The sequence below is a fragment of the Rhincodon typus genome, chromosome 7 (genome assembly GCF_021869965.1).
Source record: "Rhincodon typus isolate 14 chromosome 7, sRhiTyp1.1, whole genome shotgun sequence".
In the NCBI taxonomy this organism is placed as follows: domain Eukaryota; kingdom Metazoa; phylum Chordata; class Chondrichthyes; order Orectolobiformes; family Rhincodontidae; genus Rhincodon; species Rhincodon typus.
This window is the reverse complement of record NC_063338.1, coordinates 13,915,423-13,934,317: the sequence shown is the minus strand read 5'-3', so window position 1 is coordinate 13,934,317 and position 18,895 is coordinate 13,915,423. Positions and strand designations below refer to the sequence as shown.

Below are 18,895 nucleotides of genomic sequence, written 5' to 3'. Positions count from 1 at the left end.
CCTCTGATGCTGCTTGGCCTGCTGTGTTCATCCAGCTCTACACCTTGGTGCCACGGTACTAATATGGCTGGTCCGGGTGAGGCTCTGGTTAATGGTAATCTCCAGCATGTTGACAGCAGTGGTGGAGGGGAAAAAGGAGTGTACAGGAGAGACAGGTCACGGAGGAGAGGAAACACAGTGGTGGGCGGACGGTGGTGTGTGGGGATGGTGAGCCCGTGAGAATGGGGTGGGGAGGGGTGAACATGATATTGGGAGGGCGGGGGTGAGGCAAGCACGCAAAGTGAGGGGGTGGGGACAGCGCACGGGGGCTGCTGGCCGGGGGGTGGAGGGGATGTTGTGAGCACACGGAGGTAATGAGCAGACAGGGGCAGACAAAACTATTCACAATTAACATCTTGGACTATGCAATTCTATCCAGCAATACACAAGAGTTTTGGATTATTTTAGAATTTTTCTGACTCGTCTTACACAGGCAAATACAGAGCACTCAACAAATCCATCCCAGGTTCACCTGGCACCGTTTGTGATGAATTCATGACACCAGACTGAATTCCAAAGCTACGGTTACTCAACATGGGAGTAAGATGATGTGACCAACCAGAACTTGGCCCAGTAAATACTGTGGCCCCTGTCGCTACCACTTGGGAATTTCTGACCTGATTTTACATTCTCCACCTCCCCTGGCAATCACCAAACAATCAATAGGACTGTTGTCTGCTTTATGCAAGGGGCTTAAGTAAACTGCCCCTTTCCAATATTCACATATAAAACAATCCATGTCTCACAGAAGCTCACATCCCAGCAGAGAGCTTGAGAGGGAAGCTGAAAGGCAGATGTGAATATGAAACCTGTTGTTGTGGGACATGCATGCTCAACTTAGTATTAACTAAACAGTGAGTTTCCAGCTTCTGCTTTGGTAAATCAGGAGTTCAAATCGTTCTCCAGAAACTTTAGCAATCTAACCAACATCCCCTTGACATTTAGTGGCAGCACTGTCAACGTTCTTGGGGTTACCATTGAACAGAAACTCAACTGGACTCGCCACATAAACACAGTGGCTACTAGAGTAGGTCAGAGGCTAGGAATACTGCAGCAAGTAACTCACCTTCTTACTCCTCAAATCCTGTCCACCATTTACTAGGCACAAGTCAGGAGTGTGATGGAATACTCCCCACTTGCCTAGATGAGTGCAGCCCCAGCAACGCTCAAGCAGCTCGACACAATCTAGGAAAAGTAGCTCGCTTGATAGGCACCACGTCCACAAACACATGCTGTCTCCACCACCGACGCTCAGTAGCAGCAGTGTGTACTATCTACAAGCTGCACTGCAGAAATTCACTAAAGATTATAGAATCCCTACAGTGTGGAATCAGGCCAATTGGCTCATCAAGTCCACTTCAAACCTCCAAAGAGCAAAACACCCAGACTCGACTCTCTACCCTATCCCCATAACCTTGCATTTTTCATGGCTAATCGACTTAACCTATACATCCCTGGACACTATGGACAATTTAGCATGACCAAACCATCTAATTTGCACATCATTCAACTGTGGAAGGAATCCGAGCACACGGAGGAAACTCATGCAGGCACAGAATGTGCAAACTCCACACAGACAGTCACCCAAGACAGAACTGAACCTGGATCCCTGATGACATGAGGCAGCAGTGCTAACCACTGAGCTATCATGCTGCCCCGATACTTAGGCTGCACGTTCCAAACCCACGACCACTTCTATCTAGAAGAACGAGTGCAGCAGATACATCGGAACACCACCACCACATTCATGTTCCCCTCCAAGTCACACACCATCCTGGCTTGGAAATGTATTGCCGTTCCTTTACTGTCACTGGGTCAAAATCCTGGAATTCCCTCCCTAAGGGCATTGTGGGTCAAACTTCAGCACATGGACTGTAGTGGTTCAAGAAGACAGGTCATCACCATCTTCTCAACGGCAACTAGAGAGAGGCAAGAAGTGCTGGCAGTAAGCCACAAATGAATTAAAAAGAAACAACACAGGCTAAAAGGAGATAAGAAAAGTGTGAAGTAGAACGTTTTCAGAGGAAGAATAAAGACTGCAACTAAAGGGTACAATTCTAAAGGCGATGCAGGAGCAGAGACACCTGGGGTACATGTGTCAAGACAATTAAAAATGACAGTACACGTTAAGAAAATGGTTAAAAAAGACATGCAGGACCCTGGCCGCTATCGAAGCAGAGATTACGGAAGCAAAGAACTTACGATTAAACTTTATATATAACACTGGTTCAGCCTCAACTGTTCTCTGCAGAACATAATTGCAAAACAAAATTCTCTTCATTTCCATGTTAAACATGAGACCCTTTACATTTAAGCTGTCTCTCCTAGTTCCAGTCTCTCCCAAAGGGAAAACGTCCTTTCAGCATCCATCTTGTCAAGTCCCTTCAGGATGTTATAAAAAGAATCACCACTCATTTTTCTAAACTCCAATTAATAACAAGCTGTGCAATCTTTCCTCCAACCTAGCTGTCAGTATTTTGCTTAGTGCAGACCAGTGATCAGGCCTGGACATAACAGGCAACATAGATCTATATACATAGAGTCATATAGATTTACAGCATGGAAACAGACCCTTCGGTCCAACTCATTTGTGCCGACCAGGTAGCCTAAATAAATCTAGTCCCATTGCCAGCATTTGGCACATATCCCTCTAAACCTTTCCTACTCATATGGTCATCCAAATGCCTTTTAAATGCTGTAATTGTACCTACCTCCACCACTTCCTCCAGCAGTTCATTCCATACCCACCAGCTTCTGTGTGAAAAAGATTGCCCCTTAGGTCCCTTTTAAATCTTTCCCCTCTCACGTTAAACCTAAGCCCTCTAGTTTTGGACTCTGCTACGCTGGGGGAGGAGATCTTGACTACTCACCCTATCCATACCTCTCATGATTTTATAAACAGCCATAAGGTCACCCCTCAGCCTCCGATACTCAAGGGAAAATTGCCCCAGCCTATTCAGCCTCTCTCTATAGCTCAAACCCTCCAACCATCACAACATCCTTGTAAATCTTTTCTGCACCTTTTCAAGTTTCACTTTCCTATAGCAGGGAGACCAGAATTGAACGCAGTATTCCAGAAGTGGCCTAAACAATGTCCTGTACAGTTGCAACATGACTTCCCTACTCCTATACTAAATGTACTGACCAATTAAGGCAAGCATACCACAAACCTCCTTCAATACCCTGTCTACATGTGACTCCACTTTCAAGGAACCATAAACTTGCACGTCAGGGTCTCTTTGTTCGTCAACACTCCCCAGGTCCTTACCATTAAGTGTATAAGTGCTGCCTTGATTTGCCCTACGAAAACATAGCACCTCACATTTATCTAGATTAAACTCCATCTGCTGCTCCTTGGACCATCTGATCGACGTCCCGTTGTACTCTAAGGTAACCTTCTTCGCTGTTCGCTACACCACCAATTTTGTGTCATCTGCAAACTTACTAACCACACCTCCTACATTCACATCCAAATTGTTTTATATAAATGGCAAAAAGCAGTGGCCCCGGCACCAATCCTTGCAGCACACTGCTGGTCACAGCCTCCATCACTACCCTCTGTCTCCTACCTTTGAGCTAGCTCTCCCTGCATTCCATATGATCTAACCTTTCTAACCAGTCTACCGTATGGAACCTTGTCGAACACTTTACTGAAGGCTGAACAGACAACATCTACTGCTCTGCCTTCATCAACCTTCTTCATCACTTCTTCAAAAATCTCAACCAAGTTAATGAGACACTATTTCCCATGCACAATGCCGTGTTGACTATCCCTAACAGACTTTGCCTTTCCAAATACATGTAATATCAGATGACATATCTAAGCTGAGACATTAGGAATAATTTAACTATCAATGAAACATATTTTGAGATTTTGGATTTTTGTGACCAAAACAATCCTATTTTAACAAAAAAGGACATTTGTTTTGCAGCGCCCAACTTCCACTCCAGTTGCCATGTTTTTAAAGGTTATATTTCAATTCTATTGGTCAATTAAAGAATCAGGCAATTTAAATGAATATTTAAAAAGAGACATCCACATGTTAAATGCGATTGGGGTTTTGGGCCAGCTGCCCATGACTGAGACTCAACTCTCGTAACCATAGGGTGAGATACAAACAATTCCTTCCTCCCCACCCAATGCCTTGACACTCAGAGCTGCCCAACACAGCAGCTTCCCAGCAGTGGTCACAACAGAACTGTTCAAACCCAAATTCCTCCCTCTTCCATCAGCCATTGAACAAGCTCAGCCAACAGCTGCTGGCAAACCTACCTATTCATTTCTTCCGCATCTACCCCGGCCCGAGCTCACAGCCTTGCTGGGTGGATATGGGATTGTTCAGCTTTGAGATGAAACAGTTAAGTTAACCATCAGTGCAGATGATGTATCGAAACAAAAAAAGAAGTGTGAGAGAGGTAGAAATAAAACCATTGAACTTGGAAGGACACACTCAGGGAGCATTAAGGGAACGGAGTTATAGCTGCAAAGAATTTAATAAAAATGCAGGAAAACTTTAAGGTCAGAGAAAGGAAAAGAAAGTTTTAAAAACGTTGATGAAAGAATAGTGACTTAATAAACATGTGGAGAAGTACCTGGTTGAATACGTACTGTATTGGACACCTGTTATTCCTACTGGTGACACACAGGGCATAGCCTGAACTCTACATCCTTAACAGTGTCCAACAAGAGCCATAATGGGAACACAAAGGGAGCAGATGCAGTTTGATAGCTCGGTATTCATAAGATTCCAGCCCTGGGACATGATGGTTCTTTAACTGCTCTATGAGAGCTAGAAAATACGGATAAATGCCACCAGTCAGCTCCAATCCAGAAATTTAGAATTCGGCAGGTTAATAAAAAGTCTCACCATCTTGAAACACCCTCTCCACATTCAGGCCATAGGTAGCACATGTTTCGTAGTAGGTGCATCGCTTCAGATCGTTGGAGAGTTTCCGGGCCCTGGAGTCGTCGATCACACGTGGATTTGCGGCACTGATGGCATCTGCAGTGGGAGAATATGAACAGCAGATTACCATGTGCTGAGTGCTTAGTGTAGACATAAACCAACCAGGATCCTCAGCACCTCCCTACAGTACAGCCATCTTCAACATGACAAGCATAGCCACATTGGTCTTCAGCAATTGACATCAGGAAAATGTGAACACCGTTGAAATAGGCAGACAAAATCTAATGCAGAGAAGTGCCAAGAGATGGACTTTTGAAGGAAAAATGAGGGGAGGCAACATAACCTAAATGGTACAACTTTACTGGGGACAGAAGGACAGTAACAAAGGATTAAGATAACAAAGGCTTTGAAGGTGGCGGAACAAATTGATGAAGCTATTGTAAAAACATACAGCGGTCTTGACATTATACATAGAAGAAGCGGCTACAAAATAAGGAGTAAAAGCAACTGTCAGATGCTAGATATCTGAAATAAAATCAAAGTGCTGTAGATACTCAGCAGGTCTGGTAGTATCTGTGGAGGGATAAACAACAGGTAATACTTTAAGGGGAGGCAATGGCCTGGTGTTACTAACACTAGACTATTAATCGAGAGACCCTAGTAATGCTTTGTGGACTCAGGTTCAAATCCTGTCATGGCAGGTGGTAGAATTTGGAATTCAATAAATATCCGGAATTAGGAGTTCAATGATGAGGGTGGCACTGCCGCCTCACAGCACCAGGGACCCAGGTCTGATTCCACCCTCGGGCAACCGTCCGTGTGGAGGTTGCAAATTCTCCCCGTGTCTCCGTCAGTTTACTCCGGGTGCTCCAATTTCTTCTCACAGTGTGCAGGTTAGGAGGATTGGCCATGTTAAATTGTCAACAGTGTCCAGGGATGTGCAGGGGAGTTGGATTGGCTATGGGAAATGCAGTTATAGGGACTGGTGGGGGTGGTCTGCTCTTTGGAGAGTCAATATGGATTTGATGGGCCAAACAGCTTGCTTCCACACTGTAGGGATTCTATGACCATGAAACCTTTGTCCATTGTTCAGAAAAATCCATCTAGTTCACTAATGTCCTTCAGGGTAAGAAACTACTGTCTTTACCTGGTCTGACACTTCACTGCCCTCTGGCCAATGAATGCTGGCCTGGACACTGATTAGCATGGTTTTGTGCAGGGGAGGTCGTGCCTCACTAATTTGATCAAGTTTTTTGAGGAGGTGATGAAAATGATTGACAGTGGAAAAGTGGTTGATGTTGTCTACATGGACTTCAGTAAAGCCTTTGACAAGGTCCATCATGGCAGACTGGTACAAAAGGTGAAGTCACATGGTATCAGGGGTGAGCTGGCAAGATGGATACAGAACTGGCTTAATCAAAGGAGACAGAGAGTAGCAGTGGAAGGATGCTTTTTGGAACGAAGGGCTGTGACTAGTGGTGCTCCACTGGGATCAGTGCTGCGACCTTGGCTGTTTGTGATCTACATAAACAATTTGGAGCAAAACGTAGCTGGTCTAATTAGTAAGTTTGAGGATGATACAAAGATTGGTGGAGTTGTGGATAGTGAGGAGGATTGTCAGAGGATACAGCAGGATATAGATCAGTTGGAGGCATAGGCAGAAAAATGGGAGATGGAATTTAATCTGGAAAAATGAGAGGTGATACATTTTGGATGGTCCAGTACAGGTGGAAATTATACAGTGAATGGCAGAACCATAGGGAGTACTGATATGCAGAGGAATCTGGATGTGCAGGTCCACAGATCACTGAAGGTGGCAGCACAGGTAGATAAAGTAGTAAAAAGGGCTTATGGCATGCTTGCCTTCATTGGAAGGGGCATTCAGTATTAGGATATACAAGTTATGCAGCTTTATAGAACTTTAGTTAGGCCACACTTGGAATATTATGTCCGGTGCTGGTCACCACGGTAGAGGACGTAGATGCTTTGGAGAGGGTACAGGAAAGGTTTACTAGGCTCTTGCCAGGTATGGGAGATTTTAAGCTATGAAGAAAGATTGGCTAGATGGGGTTTGTTTTCACTAGAATGCAGGAGATGGAGGGGCGACCTAATAGAAGTTTATAAGATTGTGAATGGCACGAATAGGGTAGAAAGTATGAGGCTTTTTCCCTGGGTGGAGGGAACAATTACTAGGGGACACAGGTTCAAGGTGCGAGGTGGGGTTTGGGGGGGGGGGGGGGGGGGGGGGGGGGGGTGGAATTTAAAAGAGATGTGCGAGGCAAGTTTTTCCACACGAAGCGTGGTTAGTGCCTGGAATGCATTACCAGAGGTGGTGGTGGAAGCAAACACAATAGCAGCATTCAAGAAATACCTGGATGAATACATGAATAGGAAGGACATAGAGGGATATGGATCATGTAAGTGAGGACAGTTTTACTATGGAAAGGCAAAATATAGCGGACCAGGCTTGGAGGGCCGGAGGGCCTGCTCCTGTGCTGTATTGTTCTTTGTTCTTTTGACACCCACATCCCATGAATTAATTTTAAAAAAGTCTAATATGACTTCTTTAGAACTGGACTCAAATGTTAATAAAAACAAGGATATTGCGCTAAAGCATAACTAATCACAGGTTAGATCAGAGCAGGAGAACTGGGCTTAATTCTGGGTAATACACTTTAGGAAGGACACCAAGGCCTTAGAAAGGAGATTTACTCACATGGTATCATGAATGAAGAGACTGATGACGCTGAGTTCCTCAACGCAGAGGAAATTAAGCAGACGTTTGATTGAAAATGCTGCTCATGAACAGACAGATTTAAGATAATTGGCATAGGGACCAGAGTTTGCAATATAGGAACTGGAGGCAGTCATTTACACTCTTTCAGCTTCTCAATGAAATTACATTTGATCTATATTCTAACTGGAGAGACTTCTCATTGTCCTATGATCCTCATTGCCTTTGAGAACAGAAGTCTAACAAGTTCAAAGATTCAAAATGTAACATTTGATTCTGTATCAATCGACATTCGCAGACGATGGTTCAAGACTTTTACCTCCCTTTATGTGCAAGAAACTTTTTCTAATTTCACTCTTGAAAGCTCGGGCTCTAACTTAAGACCATAAAACTAGAGGACATAGGAGCAGAAATTAGGCCATTCGGCCCATTGAATCTGCTCCGCCATTCAATCATGGCTGATAAGTTCCTCAATCCCATTCTCCCGCTTTCTCCTTGTAACCCTTGATAATCAAGAACCTATCTATCTCAGTCTTAAACTTCTAAGGCTATGCCTCCTAATCCAAGATTCTCCAGTCAGAAAAAAATAGTTTTTCTCTATCTACCCTCTCTGTTTCCCTTTATATCACGAAAACTTTGTCCAAATGCGTCCCAGTGTTTGTACTGCCTTATGATTTAATTTTGCAGATCATTTATCATTCTACTAAATCTAAGATGCACACTCTCCAAGGCCAATATATCTTTCCTAAGGTAAAAAGAAATGTTTTTAGGCAGCAAGTTATGATTTGGAATGTACTGTCTGAAAGGTCAGTTTTGGGGGGGGAGGGGGAGGGGGGGGGGTGCTGGTGGGCGGATTCAACAAAACTATCAAAATGGAAATGGACAAGTTATAAAACAAACATTTTCAGTATTATGAGTAAAGAACAGAACAGGAGTGTGGAAATAATTGTTCAGCTCTTTCAAGCAGTTAACAGAGACACAATGAGCCAAATGCCATCTTGTGCTACAAGATTTCATAAAACTTAACAATTAAGCAACAGAACCTTGAAGGCAGTCATCTAATGCAATACCCATAATCAGCCAGCAGAGGGCAGTAGCAACATACAAAACTTAGAAGGTCCAAAGATGTGCAGGCTAGATGGCTTGGCCATGCTAAATTGCCCGTAGTGTTCGGGGATGTGTAGATTAGGCAAGTTATAGGGGCATGGGTCTGGGTGGGATGCTCTGTGGGCCAGTGCGGACTTGTTGGGCCAAAGGGCCTGTTGTTTCGACACTGTAGGGATTCTATGACATTTCATTTGAGGCAGTTGAAAGAAGGCTTACTAGGATGATCTCTCGTACAGAGGGATTGTCTTAAGAGCAAAGGCTAAACACATTGAGATTCTACTCACTGAGTATAGAAAAATGAGATATGAGCTCATTGAAACATATAGGATTCTTAAGGGGCTTGACAGGATAAGGGCTGAGGAGAGGTTTCCCCTCATGGGAGAGTCTGGGACCAGAGGGCATAGTCTCAGAATGAAGGGGCACCAATTTAAGATGAGATGAGGAGGAATTTCACCTCTCAGAGAGAAGTGTGTCTTTGGAACTCCTTGTTGCGGAGAGTGTGGGGGCACACTTCTTGTCTATATTTAAGGCTGAGATAGATAGATTCTTGATCAGTCGGGGAATCAAGGGTTACAGGGAAAACTTTGAAAAGTGGATGTGAAGAATGCCAGATCAGCCATAACCCTATTCAATGATGGAGCAGGCTTGAGGGGCCGAACAGCCTATAGCTGTTCCTAATTCCTATGCTATTATCGTCTCATAACACAGACTTTTGCAATTCTGACAATAAAGTGGAGAACAGCACTTATGGTGTTTAATTTAAATTGAAAAAGCAAACAGATCTGTAGCTAGATACATAGGCTTGAAGTGAGCTGCAAAATGTTCTAGGCAAAGATTTCCTATGATTACGATTTGTAAAAGACTCAAGGCTACAAATAGCATACAGAGCAAATCTGTGAAATGCATTGTAAATAAATGTCATGTTGATGGGCCATCCATTAAAATAAACATTTCCCACAGCAATTCCCAATATTCATTGGGAGATCAAAGCACTGGATACTCACAGGTAGACAACAGTAAGCTGAATTGGTGTGTGCCCACCTATACAATGACCAATGGAAATAGTTTTGCCTATTTACACTATCGAAACCTTTCATGATTCTGAATGCTTTTATTAAACCTCCTCAATCCACTCTGCTCTGCAGGAGAGCTTCTATGAATGGTCATTTTCTCCACAGCTTTCTCAGCAATGTGGTGACTGGATCATCACCCTGATTCCAACAACTGACAATCTACTGCTCTCTGGGTAGAAAATTCAAAGGTTCACAACCAAAGTGAGGAAATTTCATCTCATCTCAGTCAGAAATGGTAGACCTAAGGCTATAGCTTCTAATTTTAGACTCTGCAACCAGAGATAACAGTGTCTCAGTCTCCACCTCATCAAACCCTCTAAGAATTCCAAATATTGTAACAAAATCTCATTCTTCTAAACTCCAGGGAACATTAGCCCAGTACATTCAATCACTCATCATAGGTCAATCACCTCAATCCAGTAATCAATCTAATGAAGTTGTTGTACCCATTGGGAATGGACGCTGAAACGGTACAAAATACTTCAACCACGGTCTCAGCAAAGCCCTATATATTTGTAGTAAATCTTCCTTACTCATATACGCAAGCCGCTTCTAATAAAGGCTAACACACCGATTGTCTTCCTAATGATTTATTCTATCTGCATTTGAACATTTTAGAATTCACATACAAGGAGTCCAATGGCAAATCTTTCAAATAATTAGAGGGAATTGACTAAGAATTACTTGCAAATTATTTAAAGAGACACGGAGAAATTTTTTTACAAAGATGTTAGGATCTGAAACATTTTGTCGCTGAAAAGATGGTGGAACTTGATTCCATAAATAATTTTAAACAGGACTTAAGACACATACATGAGGACAGGAAAGTTCAGAGAGTCAAGGATAAAATGTGCATGAGGGTGTAAGGACACCTGCTCTTTCAGCAAGCCAGCACAGGCATGACATATGAATGGTCTCCTTCTGCGTGATAAGATCGTACAATTCTAATCTTCCTTTCAAAGTGGGTAATTCCAGATTTCCCCGCATCATACACCATCTGCCATTTTGTTTAATGTTTAAATTTAACGTCACTCAGTGCCTAATTAAGGGATCCTGCATCATGAAGGGGATCCTATTTGTCCTTGCTGCCAAACTGCCTCCCCTTGGACTGGCCAGCAGGTCTAGGGGAGGGAGGGGGCGTGAGTGGATTCCCTCAGTAATGTGTCTGTTGGCAGGCTTTCCAACAGCAGGCAATGCTGAGGTCTTGCCAGCTCTCCAGCTGGCAGGCAAAACTCAGTCTCCTCCGTTAAATATTGCCCCCTTTGTCATCCTCTCAGTTTACATTCCTAACAAGCTTTTATGCTATCAGTAAATTCAGATAGATTACTCTGTCTACTCTGAAGTCACCAATATAAATTGAAAATAGCTGGGCGCCCAGCACTGAATCTTGTGATACATGATTCATAACACCTTCCCAGTCCAAAAATAAACCATTCATTCCAATTCCCTGTTTTTAGTTCATCCGTCAATGTCCGAGCCATACTGATACATCCTTTTCATGAACTTAATCTTGCAAGATCAACTCCATATAATACAAGAGACAAAAGACAAGAAACCCAGTAAGTCTAGAGGAAGACAACTGCTCAAACCTGGCATGGCCAAATATTATTTACTGCTTGTGTCTCAATATTCCAGTTCTTGTCCTAAAGTCTGTTCCTATACCATAGAGGATCAATTATAAATCAATATTTCCTTACCTTGCGTTCCAACCAGTACCATTGGCATCTCTGTGGTGCTCCGATAGTTAGCCATCCTGGTGTAGTAATAGTAAACTGCATTGAAGCTGTTCTCATCCTCCAGACTGAAGACAAAGATGACAGCATCCACCCACATTGCAAACTGGAAGGAGTTGAGATCAGTCAGTAAGGAACCGCTGAGGTGGATCAATGCAAAGAACATCGCCTATTCCATTCCCTTCATCACCTATTTGCTAACAGCCCCAAAGATTTCAAACATACTCACCTTCTCAGTCTCAGTCAGGAAGATGAAGGTAATATAAAACAAGGATTCCCTTCAAATAGCAAACACCAAAAGCTAATTGGTGCACTTTCCTTATCTCACTTTTTAAAAAGAATGGCTTTTAGCTTACTAACATCCACCTGACATTTGTAAACATACAGTTTCTCAACTAACTGAAACATAGTAATTGGGACATAAACTGCAAGTGGTACGCTGGGTGCTCTTAATTGCTGACCTCTCTAATCATACGCTATTTTTATGCTAGCAAATAAAAGTTAGGCTCTGTTTATTCTAACTATTTGGCTAGGATACATAATCTCTTGCATTGAGTCCCATAACTTTTGGCCTGTATTCAATGACATGATGTGGTTCCAGCAATTGTACTTGGCAAAATGTGTAATTCTAAAATTCCAAATGCAGTAAAATTACCAGGTTCAGAGTATGTTGACAAAACCATATTACCAAACAGGCACAAGTCTTCATGATAAACAAGCTTTATTATTCTTTCAACTAAATCTCCCCAACCCACCAAGCAGTTGTTCAAGGATTTAAATTATTTACCCTGCTACCCAGTAATACCCATGATGCTGTTTGGTATCTGTGTATTACAATCGGGTGAGACAGGTCACCTAAGCTTTGCCTGACCTTGTCTAGAGGACTTGCTCCATATTCACTCTCAGTCAGAAAAGTGCTCCTGTCACAGGATTCACTTCACGCTTACTCTTTATCTTTACCAGCTAGAGTGGACTGTCAGTGGTTTCATTCAAGCACGTAACATAACTCAGCCTGCATAAGTCTTCAGTCTCTTTGTCAACCCATCAAGCTGCCTCAGGATAAATCCCTTACTGCTTCTTTATTTGAGCCTTTTACAGGTCTGAATTTCAAACTCCTAATTTTCCTAAATCAAAAGATACTTTCAAATTTCACCTATTTTGGATTATAAATGATGTTTTCACATTGTTTCCATTATGACACCAACTCTAAAGCAGCCCGCACACAGAGAACACAACTGCATTCTGAGATTAACTATCTCAAGCCTGCCAGCAAAATAAATAGTCGGTCTCTTTGAAGTTAATGAGTAGATATTTTAAAGGAGATCCGTGTCAACAGTAAAAGTACAAAAACTACTTCAAGCACCTGGAATTAAAGAGCCCTCAACAGTCTCACGCTAGTGAAAGATAGTAAACAGCCATATTGACCAACACAGCCCTATGGTTATCCATTAAAAAAATGACATCCATTCACCAGTACCCTTTAATTTCTCAAACCCCTTCTCATGATTAAGATATTGTACATGACATTGAGAATGTGACACAAGACTGAGGAAATCTCTTTTGTGGTTTCTAAAAAGCTGGTATCAAATTCAGCCTCAATTCTGGGATCAATCCAACTACAAATTCCTGCAGTCCCTCTGAAATCTCTTCTCCATTCACTTCCTTTCCTGTTGAATTCTCCAAACAAATTCAGGTCCCAAATATATTTTCATTCTAGGTCAGCCCCAGTGGAACCAGTGTTGAGACATCATGTGAATCAGGACTGGAAAAAACCATTATCATTAACAAAAGAGAAACTTGCATTAATACAATATTTCTCACAACCAGCAAACATCTCAAGGTGCTTTACAGTCAACGAAATGCTTTAAGTGTTGTCACTGTTGTAAAGTAGGAAATGCAGCAAGATGTGCTTAGCAAGATCCACGAACAGCAATATCATAAAAAGCAAATAATCTATTTCGTGATGCCTACTGAGGGAATAATATCGGCCAGGATGCAGTAGATAATTCCCCTGCTCTTCTTCAAATTAATGCCATGGGATCTTTTACATCCACCTAATCAGGCAGATCAGGCTTCTGTTTTACTTCTCAAATGACACATAGCACTCCCTCAGTACTGCACTGGACCACCTGACTTAATTTTTGCACTCAGACTTGAATCTGGAACCTTGTGATTCAGAGATGTAAGTGCTACTGAGTGATGGCTGACAGAGGGGCCTGGACGCTATACTGGGAATAAGGTCAATGGTCGGAGGTGGTTTAGGAGGAAACCTCATGTCAAGTTCTTTCTGAGCTTCAGTGGAAAGCCAAGTTGTTAATAATCAAGGTAACAGAGCACCAAAGCATATTAATAACATTAAACCACAAGTGTGAGCCTCAATTTTAATGGATGTATGAGTGAGGGGGTGGATAATTTATCACTGTTTCATTTTATTTGATTTAAAGTCAGAAAGCAAAGTGATATCATTCCCCCATCTCAGTCAGGCCATTCTAGATTGTTACTGACTGCACATTTAGCCCTTTCTCTATGGATGCATAGGAAACCAGGAGTGTGCAAGAGATTGTCCAACTACTGCAGGATGACTTCCAACAGACTGACAATAATGCAGAACCAGGGGATGACTCCAAGTATATCCAATTAATCACTAATAAATCCAAGATGAAATTCTGGAGAAGCTTCTTTACTCAATGTGGTGAGAATGTCAAATTTTGCCACAACATGGAAAGGTTGAGGAGAACAGCACAATCACATTCAAAGAGAAGTGAGACAGGCACAAAGGCAAAAAGAAATAGGATAGGTTGACAGGGTTACATGAACTAGGGCAGGGTGCTGTCTTTGTGTACAGTTGTTGGGCCAAGTAGCTAAGTTGTCTTCTTGCTGGAAAATTATTATTTTTTTGAAAAGTTCTAAGACTTTTTTCAGTAAAGATGTGACATTCCTTATAATAAAATATAATACATTGTGATAAAGCTCAAGTGTGTACACCAGGTATGTCAACTTATCCATGCTGGCACTTACTGCTTAAACAGTGCCAAGCCAGGAATAGAAGATGGAAAGAATTGGAGGCATAATCTGTCACTGTTTCATCTTATTTGATATGATTTCAGAAGGCAAAGTGGTATTGGTAAGGCCTGCCTTGAAAATACAGGAATGAGCAAGATAAAAAATCTGGGCGCCTGTTTGTAAATACTCATTATAAGAATAATTTTATTTTGCAAACTGACTCTAGAATAAATTCAGCAATTCCAATGTGTTTTTTTTTTAAATTCCAATGTGTTAACTTGCACATTATCAGATTGGACAGGTACAAAATCCCAATGCTGATGGCAGCAAACTCCAGATTCTTGGAATTTACCTTCTGTCTCTACCCATTCCCGTGTCTGGTGACACCAATGCTTCCCAAGTACAGGAAGTTGGTGGTACAGTGGTATCTTAACTGATTGGCCATCCTTAATGTGCAAAATTGGACAGGTAGGGCAGCCATGATCAAATTGAATGGTGGAGCAGGCTTGAAGGGCCAAATGGTTTACTCCTGTTCTAATTTTTTTTATATTCCTATGCTTGCATCAGGTGCTAGGTGCTCTCTAAACTCATTAACCCACATCATGGAGCAAGTAGTTGCTGCATTCTTACTGCAGAATGCATAAACATCACTCCAAACCATGCCAGCACTGCAAGATTAAGAATTCCCATTCCGTGCTCAATTCTTCAGTGCTAAAACGTCACTAGGAGCAGACTGAGAGAGGAGTCGTCAGTGTGATTGGAGCAGGATAGATTCATTAACTAGAACGGTGGATGGAGAAGAAAGGGTACCAGTGTGAACTGGAGATGCAGCAGTCAGAAGATAGAAGGATGAGAACTGAACTAAGAAAGGGACAAGCAATAAATAATTTATCAGAGTCAAGACAGGGAGATTAGCAATGTAACACTTACAGCTGGCTACTCTGCAAAAAATCTTTGTGATTTTTGCCTATGCCTTCTAGTGAAGATATTTAGCTCATACCACAAGCTAAATAAAGGGGAACAGACAAAGGAAGCGTGGGAGGTAATGCAAGGGGAGAGTGAGAGAATGTACCAAGGAGCTGGGGCATGGGAAGAGAGCAAGCTGGCCAGGTACAGCAGACAGAGAGAGCGAGAGCACATGTGCCATCTGAGAAACAGGACACAAGAGGAATACCTAGGCAAAATGGGGCAAGAGGGAGAGACTGTGAAATTGAGGTGAGAGAGAGCAGGGGAGACAGGCATAAGACACAACTGGGGAAAGTGAACAAGCAGGGAAGGATTGAGAAAAGAGAGGGCGAAACAGTGACAAGGTTCAGGCAAGAAAGATAATAACTCATAAGACAGCAGGGAGAAAAAGGAGTGTTAACACTTTAAAAATATACTGAAGTGCCACACTGCCATATTGTAGCAACAGGATCTCATTTCACTAACTTTAGAAATTTATCATTACTTTAACTTTCCCCTCGTCACTGACTCTTTTCACTTTTTCAAAGACACCCACTCTAGAATGATAAGCCTTGAAAGGATACCTGTCCCACAGATCAAGAGAACTGTGCCAATTGCGTTAACTAAAATCCAGGTTTTTCAACAAGCCTTCCTGAAAATTGATCAGCAGTTAGTTTTACTGCTCACTGGGTCAATAGGTTACAAATGTAATTTCCAGTTCAGTGAAGAACTAGGGGATAAACAATCCCCAATTTGCTGGATCCATACATCTCTCTTAAAATCAATAGCAAACTATTCGTTCAAAACAGCAGAAAGCTCTTAAATCTGAACTATCAGAGCCAGGTAAAGATTTAGTGCAGATTCAAAAGCAGCAATTTTGGAAAGATTGGAAAAGCCTCTAATTCAATAAACTCAGCAATAAAATAAGTGTTGTAAGTATAACAAAGAATTGACCACAAAGTGTCAAATGGATGGCATTTCAGTGATTTGACTTATTCCAATACTGGATGCATTCCAATACTGGATGCATCCCAATCCCCATTTATAGTGCCCTTTTTACAAACCAAAGTTAGTACCAATAAGATCCAATTATGATCACCCTTTCTTATCTAAATCAATGTTAATTTGCCATAATGGAACAATTCCTTACAATCCATTATCACAAGGTATAATAAAGATTTTACTCTTCCCTTAAAAATGATGACAGCAGCAAACTTAAGCAAAACACAGTAATACAGTTTCCCATGCCTGCATGTCTGTGTTTCTTTGCATGTTTTACAACAGAGCAACTCATCCATTGCAGTACCTACCTGTGCCTCTGGAGGCCCCCCTTCATCTCTGATCAGCAGTAGATAACTCTGGCCGTCCACCACAATCTCCTTCTTAAAGCGCCCACCTGCCGCAGAAACAGGTTATTGAGATAGGCAAAATATGGCTGACAGCAGACAGATCAGGTGAAGGCACAAGGTAAAGGTAATACCAACTACAGAGTACATTGACACTGCACTAGCAAAGGATGGATATTTTTGGTAACACAGAGACAGACAGTTGATAATGGCTGAGAAGAGACAGACAAATTGTGATGTGACTAACAATTTGTGTATTCTATACGTAAATTATACAAAGAGTTTTCACAAACATGTATCGAATGCATATAATGATGTGTGGGCCATTGTGAAGCCCACAAACAAATACATCTTGATAAGTAGTAAATTGAATTTATGGCTCCATTAAAGCCAGGACATACAACTCAAAATGTGTTCAAAATTTGTGCTATCTCTCCTTGAACCATTGTTTGGATATTTATAGGAAGCAATGCTTCACAATCACTTGTAAGCATGAGAATGAATCACAGAATTGTTATGGTACAGAAGAAGTCGATTCAATCCCATCATCTCTGAGCAGTTTAACTTGGTGTCAATTTGCTGTCTTTACAGCATAATCCCACACATCATTTCTGTTCAAATGATCAGCCAGTGCTCTCTTGAATGCCTCAAATGAATCACATTTCCATGCAGTTCATTCCAGACCCTAATTACTCAATGTGTGAAAAAAGTCTCTTCTCACCTTGCATTTTCCCTTTTTGTTCGCAAAACACAAACTGCACCCTCTGACGCTTGATCCTATTACAAGTAATTGCAGTTTCTCTACGTTTACTCTGACTCGTCCTTTATGATTGTGAAATCTTCTATCAGATTTTTCCCTCAACTTTCCTCCAATGAAAACCGTCACAACTTCTCTAATGTAATCTCTTAATTGAAGTTTCTCATCCCTGGAATCATTCTCGTAAACCTCTACTCTCTCATGCATCACAACGTTCCTCAAGTGTGGTGCCCAGAACTGTACACAATACTCCAGCAGAGATCTAACCAGTGTACTATCCAAGTTCAGCATAACATTTGAGCCCTTGTACTCCATGCCCCTACTTACCAAGACTAAAATATTGGAGTGTTTTACTGTCAGCTCTACCGATTTATCCTGCCTCAATAAAAAGTTACGCACCTATACATCTAGGTCTCCATGTTCTTGCATACTAGTAAGAGAAGTATCCTTTACTTTATATAGCCTCTCCACGTTCTTTACACCAAACTTTATCATAGAATCATACTGTAGAGAAGAGGGCTTTCTGCCAGTGGAGTCTGTACTGCCAGAAATAGATGATTACTGACACTAGTCTCACTTTCCTGCACTAGATCCATTGTCTTGCAAGTTATGACACTTCAAGTGCTCATCCAAGTTTTGTTTAAAGACGTTGAGGTTTCTCGCCTCATTTACCCTCCCAGGCAGTGCATTCCAGACTCCCACCACACTTCTGGGTGAGAATGTTTTGCCTCATATCCCCTGCTTTTCACTTTCAAATTATGCTCCCCTGTTGTTGACCCTTCAACTAAGGGGAACAGCTGCTTTCTACTTACCCTAACCATGCCCCTCATAACCTTATACACCTCTATCAGTTCCCCCGCAATCTTCTCTGCTGCAAATTAAAAACACCTGACCTTATCCAGCCTCTCTGCATAGCTGAAATGCTCCATCCCAGGCAACATCCTGGTGAACTTCCTTTGCAGCCCCTCCAGGCAATCACATCCACCACTTCAACAGCCTTGGCTTTAATAACCTCTGTCATCTCTACGAAAAGCTCCAGCCAGCTAATTGAACATGACTTTCTTTTTAAAAATATATGATGACTTTTCACAATCAATCCATATTTCTTCCTGTTAATTCTATCCCAAATAATGGCTTCTGGGCATTCCCCCATCACTGAAGTTGAACCAGAGATAGTAGGAACTGCAGATGCTGGAGAATCCGAGACAACAAGGTGCAGAGCTGGATGAACACAGCAGGCCAAGCAGCATC

The 18,895-nt window shown here is 42.0% G+C and overlaps 1 protein-coding gene across 5 annotated transcripts in view; it reads right to left on the bottom strand.

Annotated features, from left to right (window-relative positions):
* The window catches only part of agap1 (ArfGAP with GTPase domain, ankyrin repeat and PH domain 1), a 671,134-nt gene that overhangs the window by 294,189 nt on the left and 358,050 nt on the right, over nucleotides 1–18,895 (bottom strand). For all 5 annotated transcript variants that reach the window (XM_048599132.1, XM_048599133.1, XM_048599134.1 and 2 more), the window contains exons 4-6: nucleotides 16,852–16,937; nucleotides 11,558–11,699; nucleotides 4,908–5,042 (exon numbers count right to left, since the gene is read on the bottom strand). In XM_048599132.1, the coding sequence (XP_048455089.1) occupies nucleotides 4,908–5,042; nucleotides 11,558–11,699; nucleotides 16,852–16,937 (363 nt within the window). The remainder of the gene's footprint in view (nucleotides 1–4,907; nucleotides 5,043–11,557; nucleotides 11,700–16,851; nucleotides 16,938–18,895) is intronic.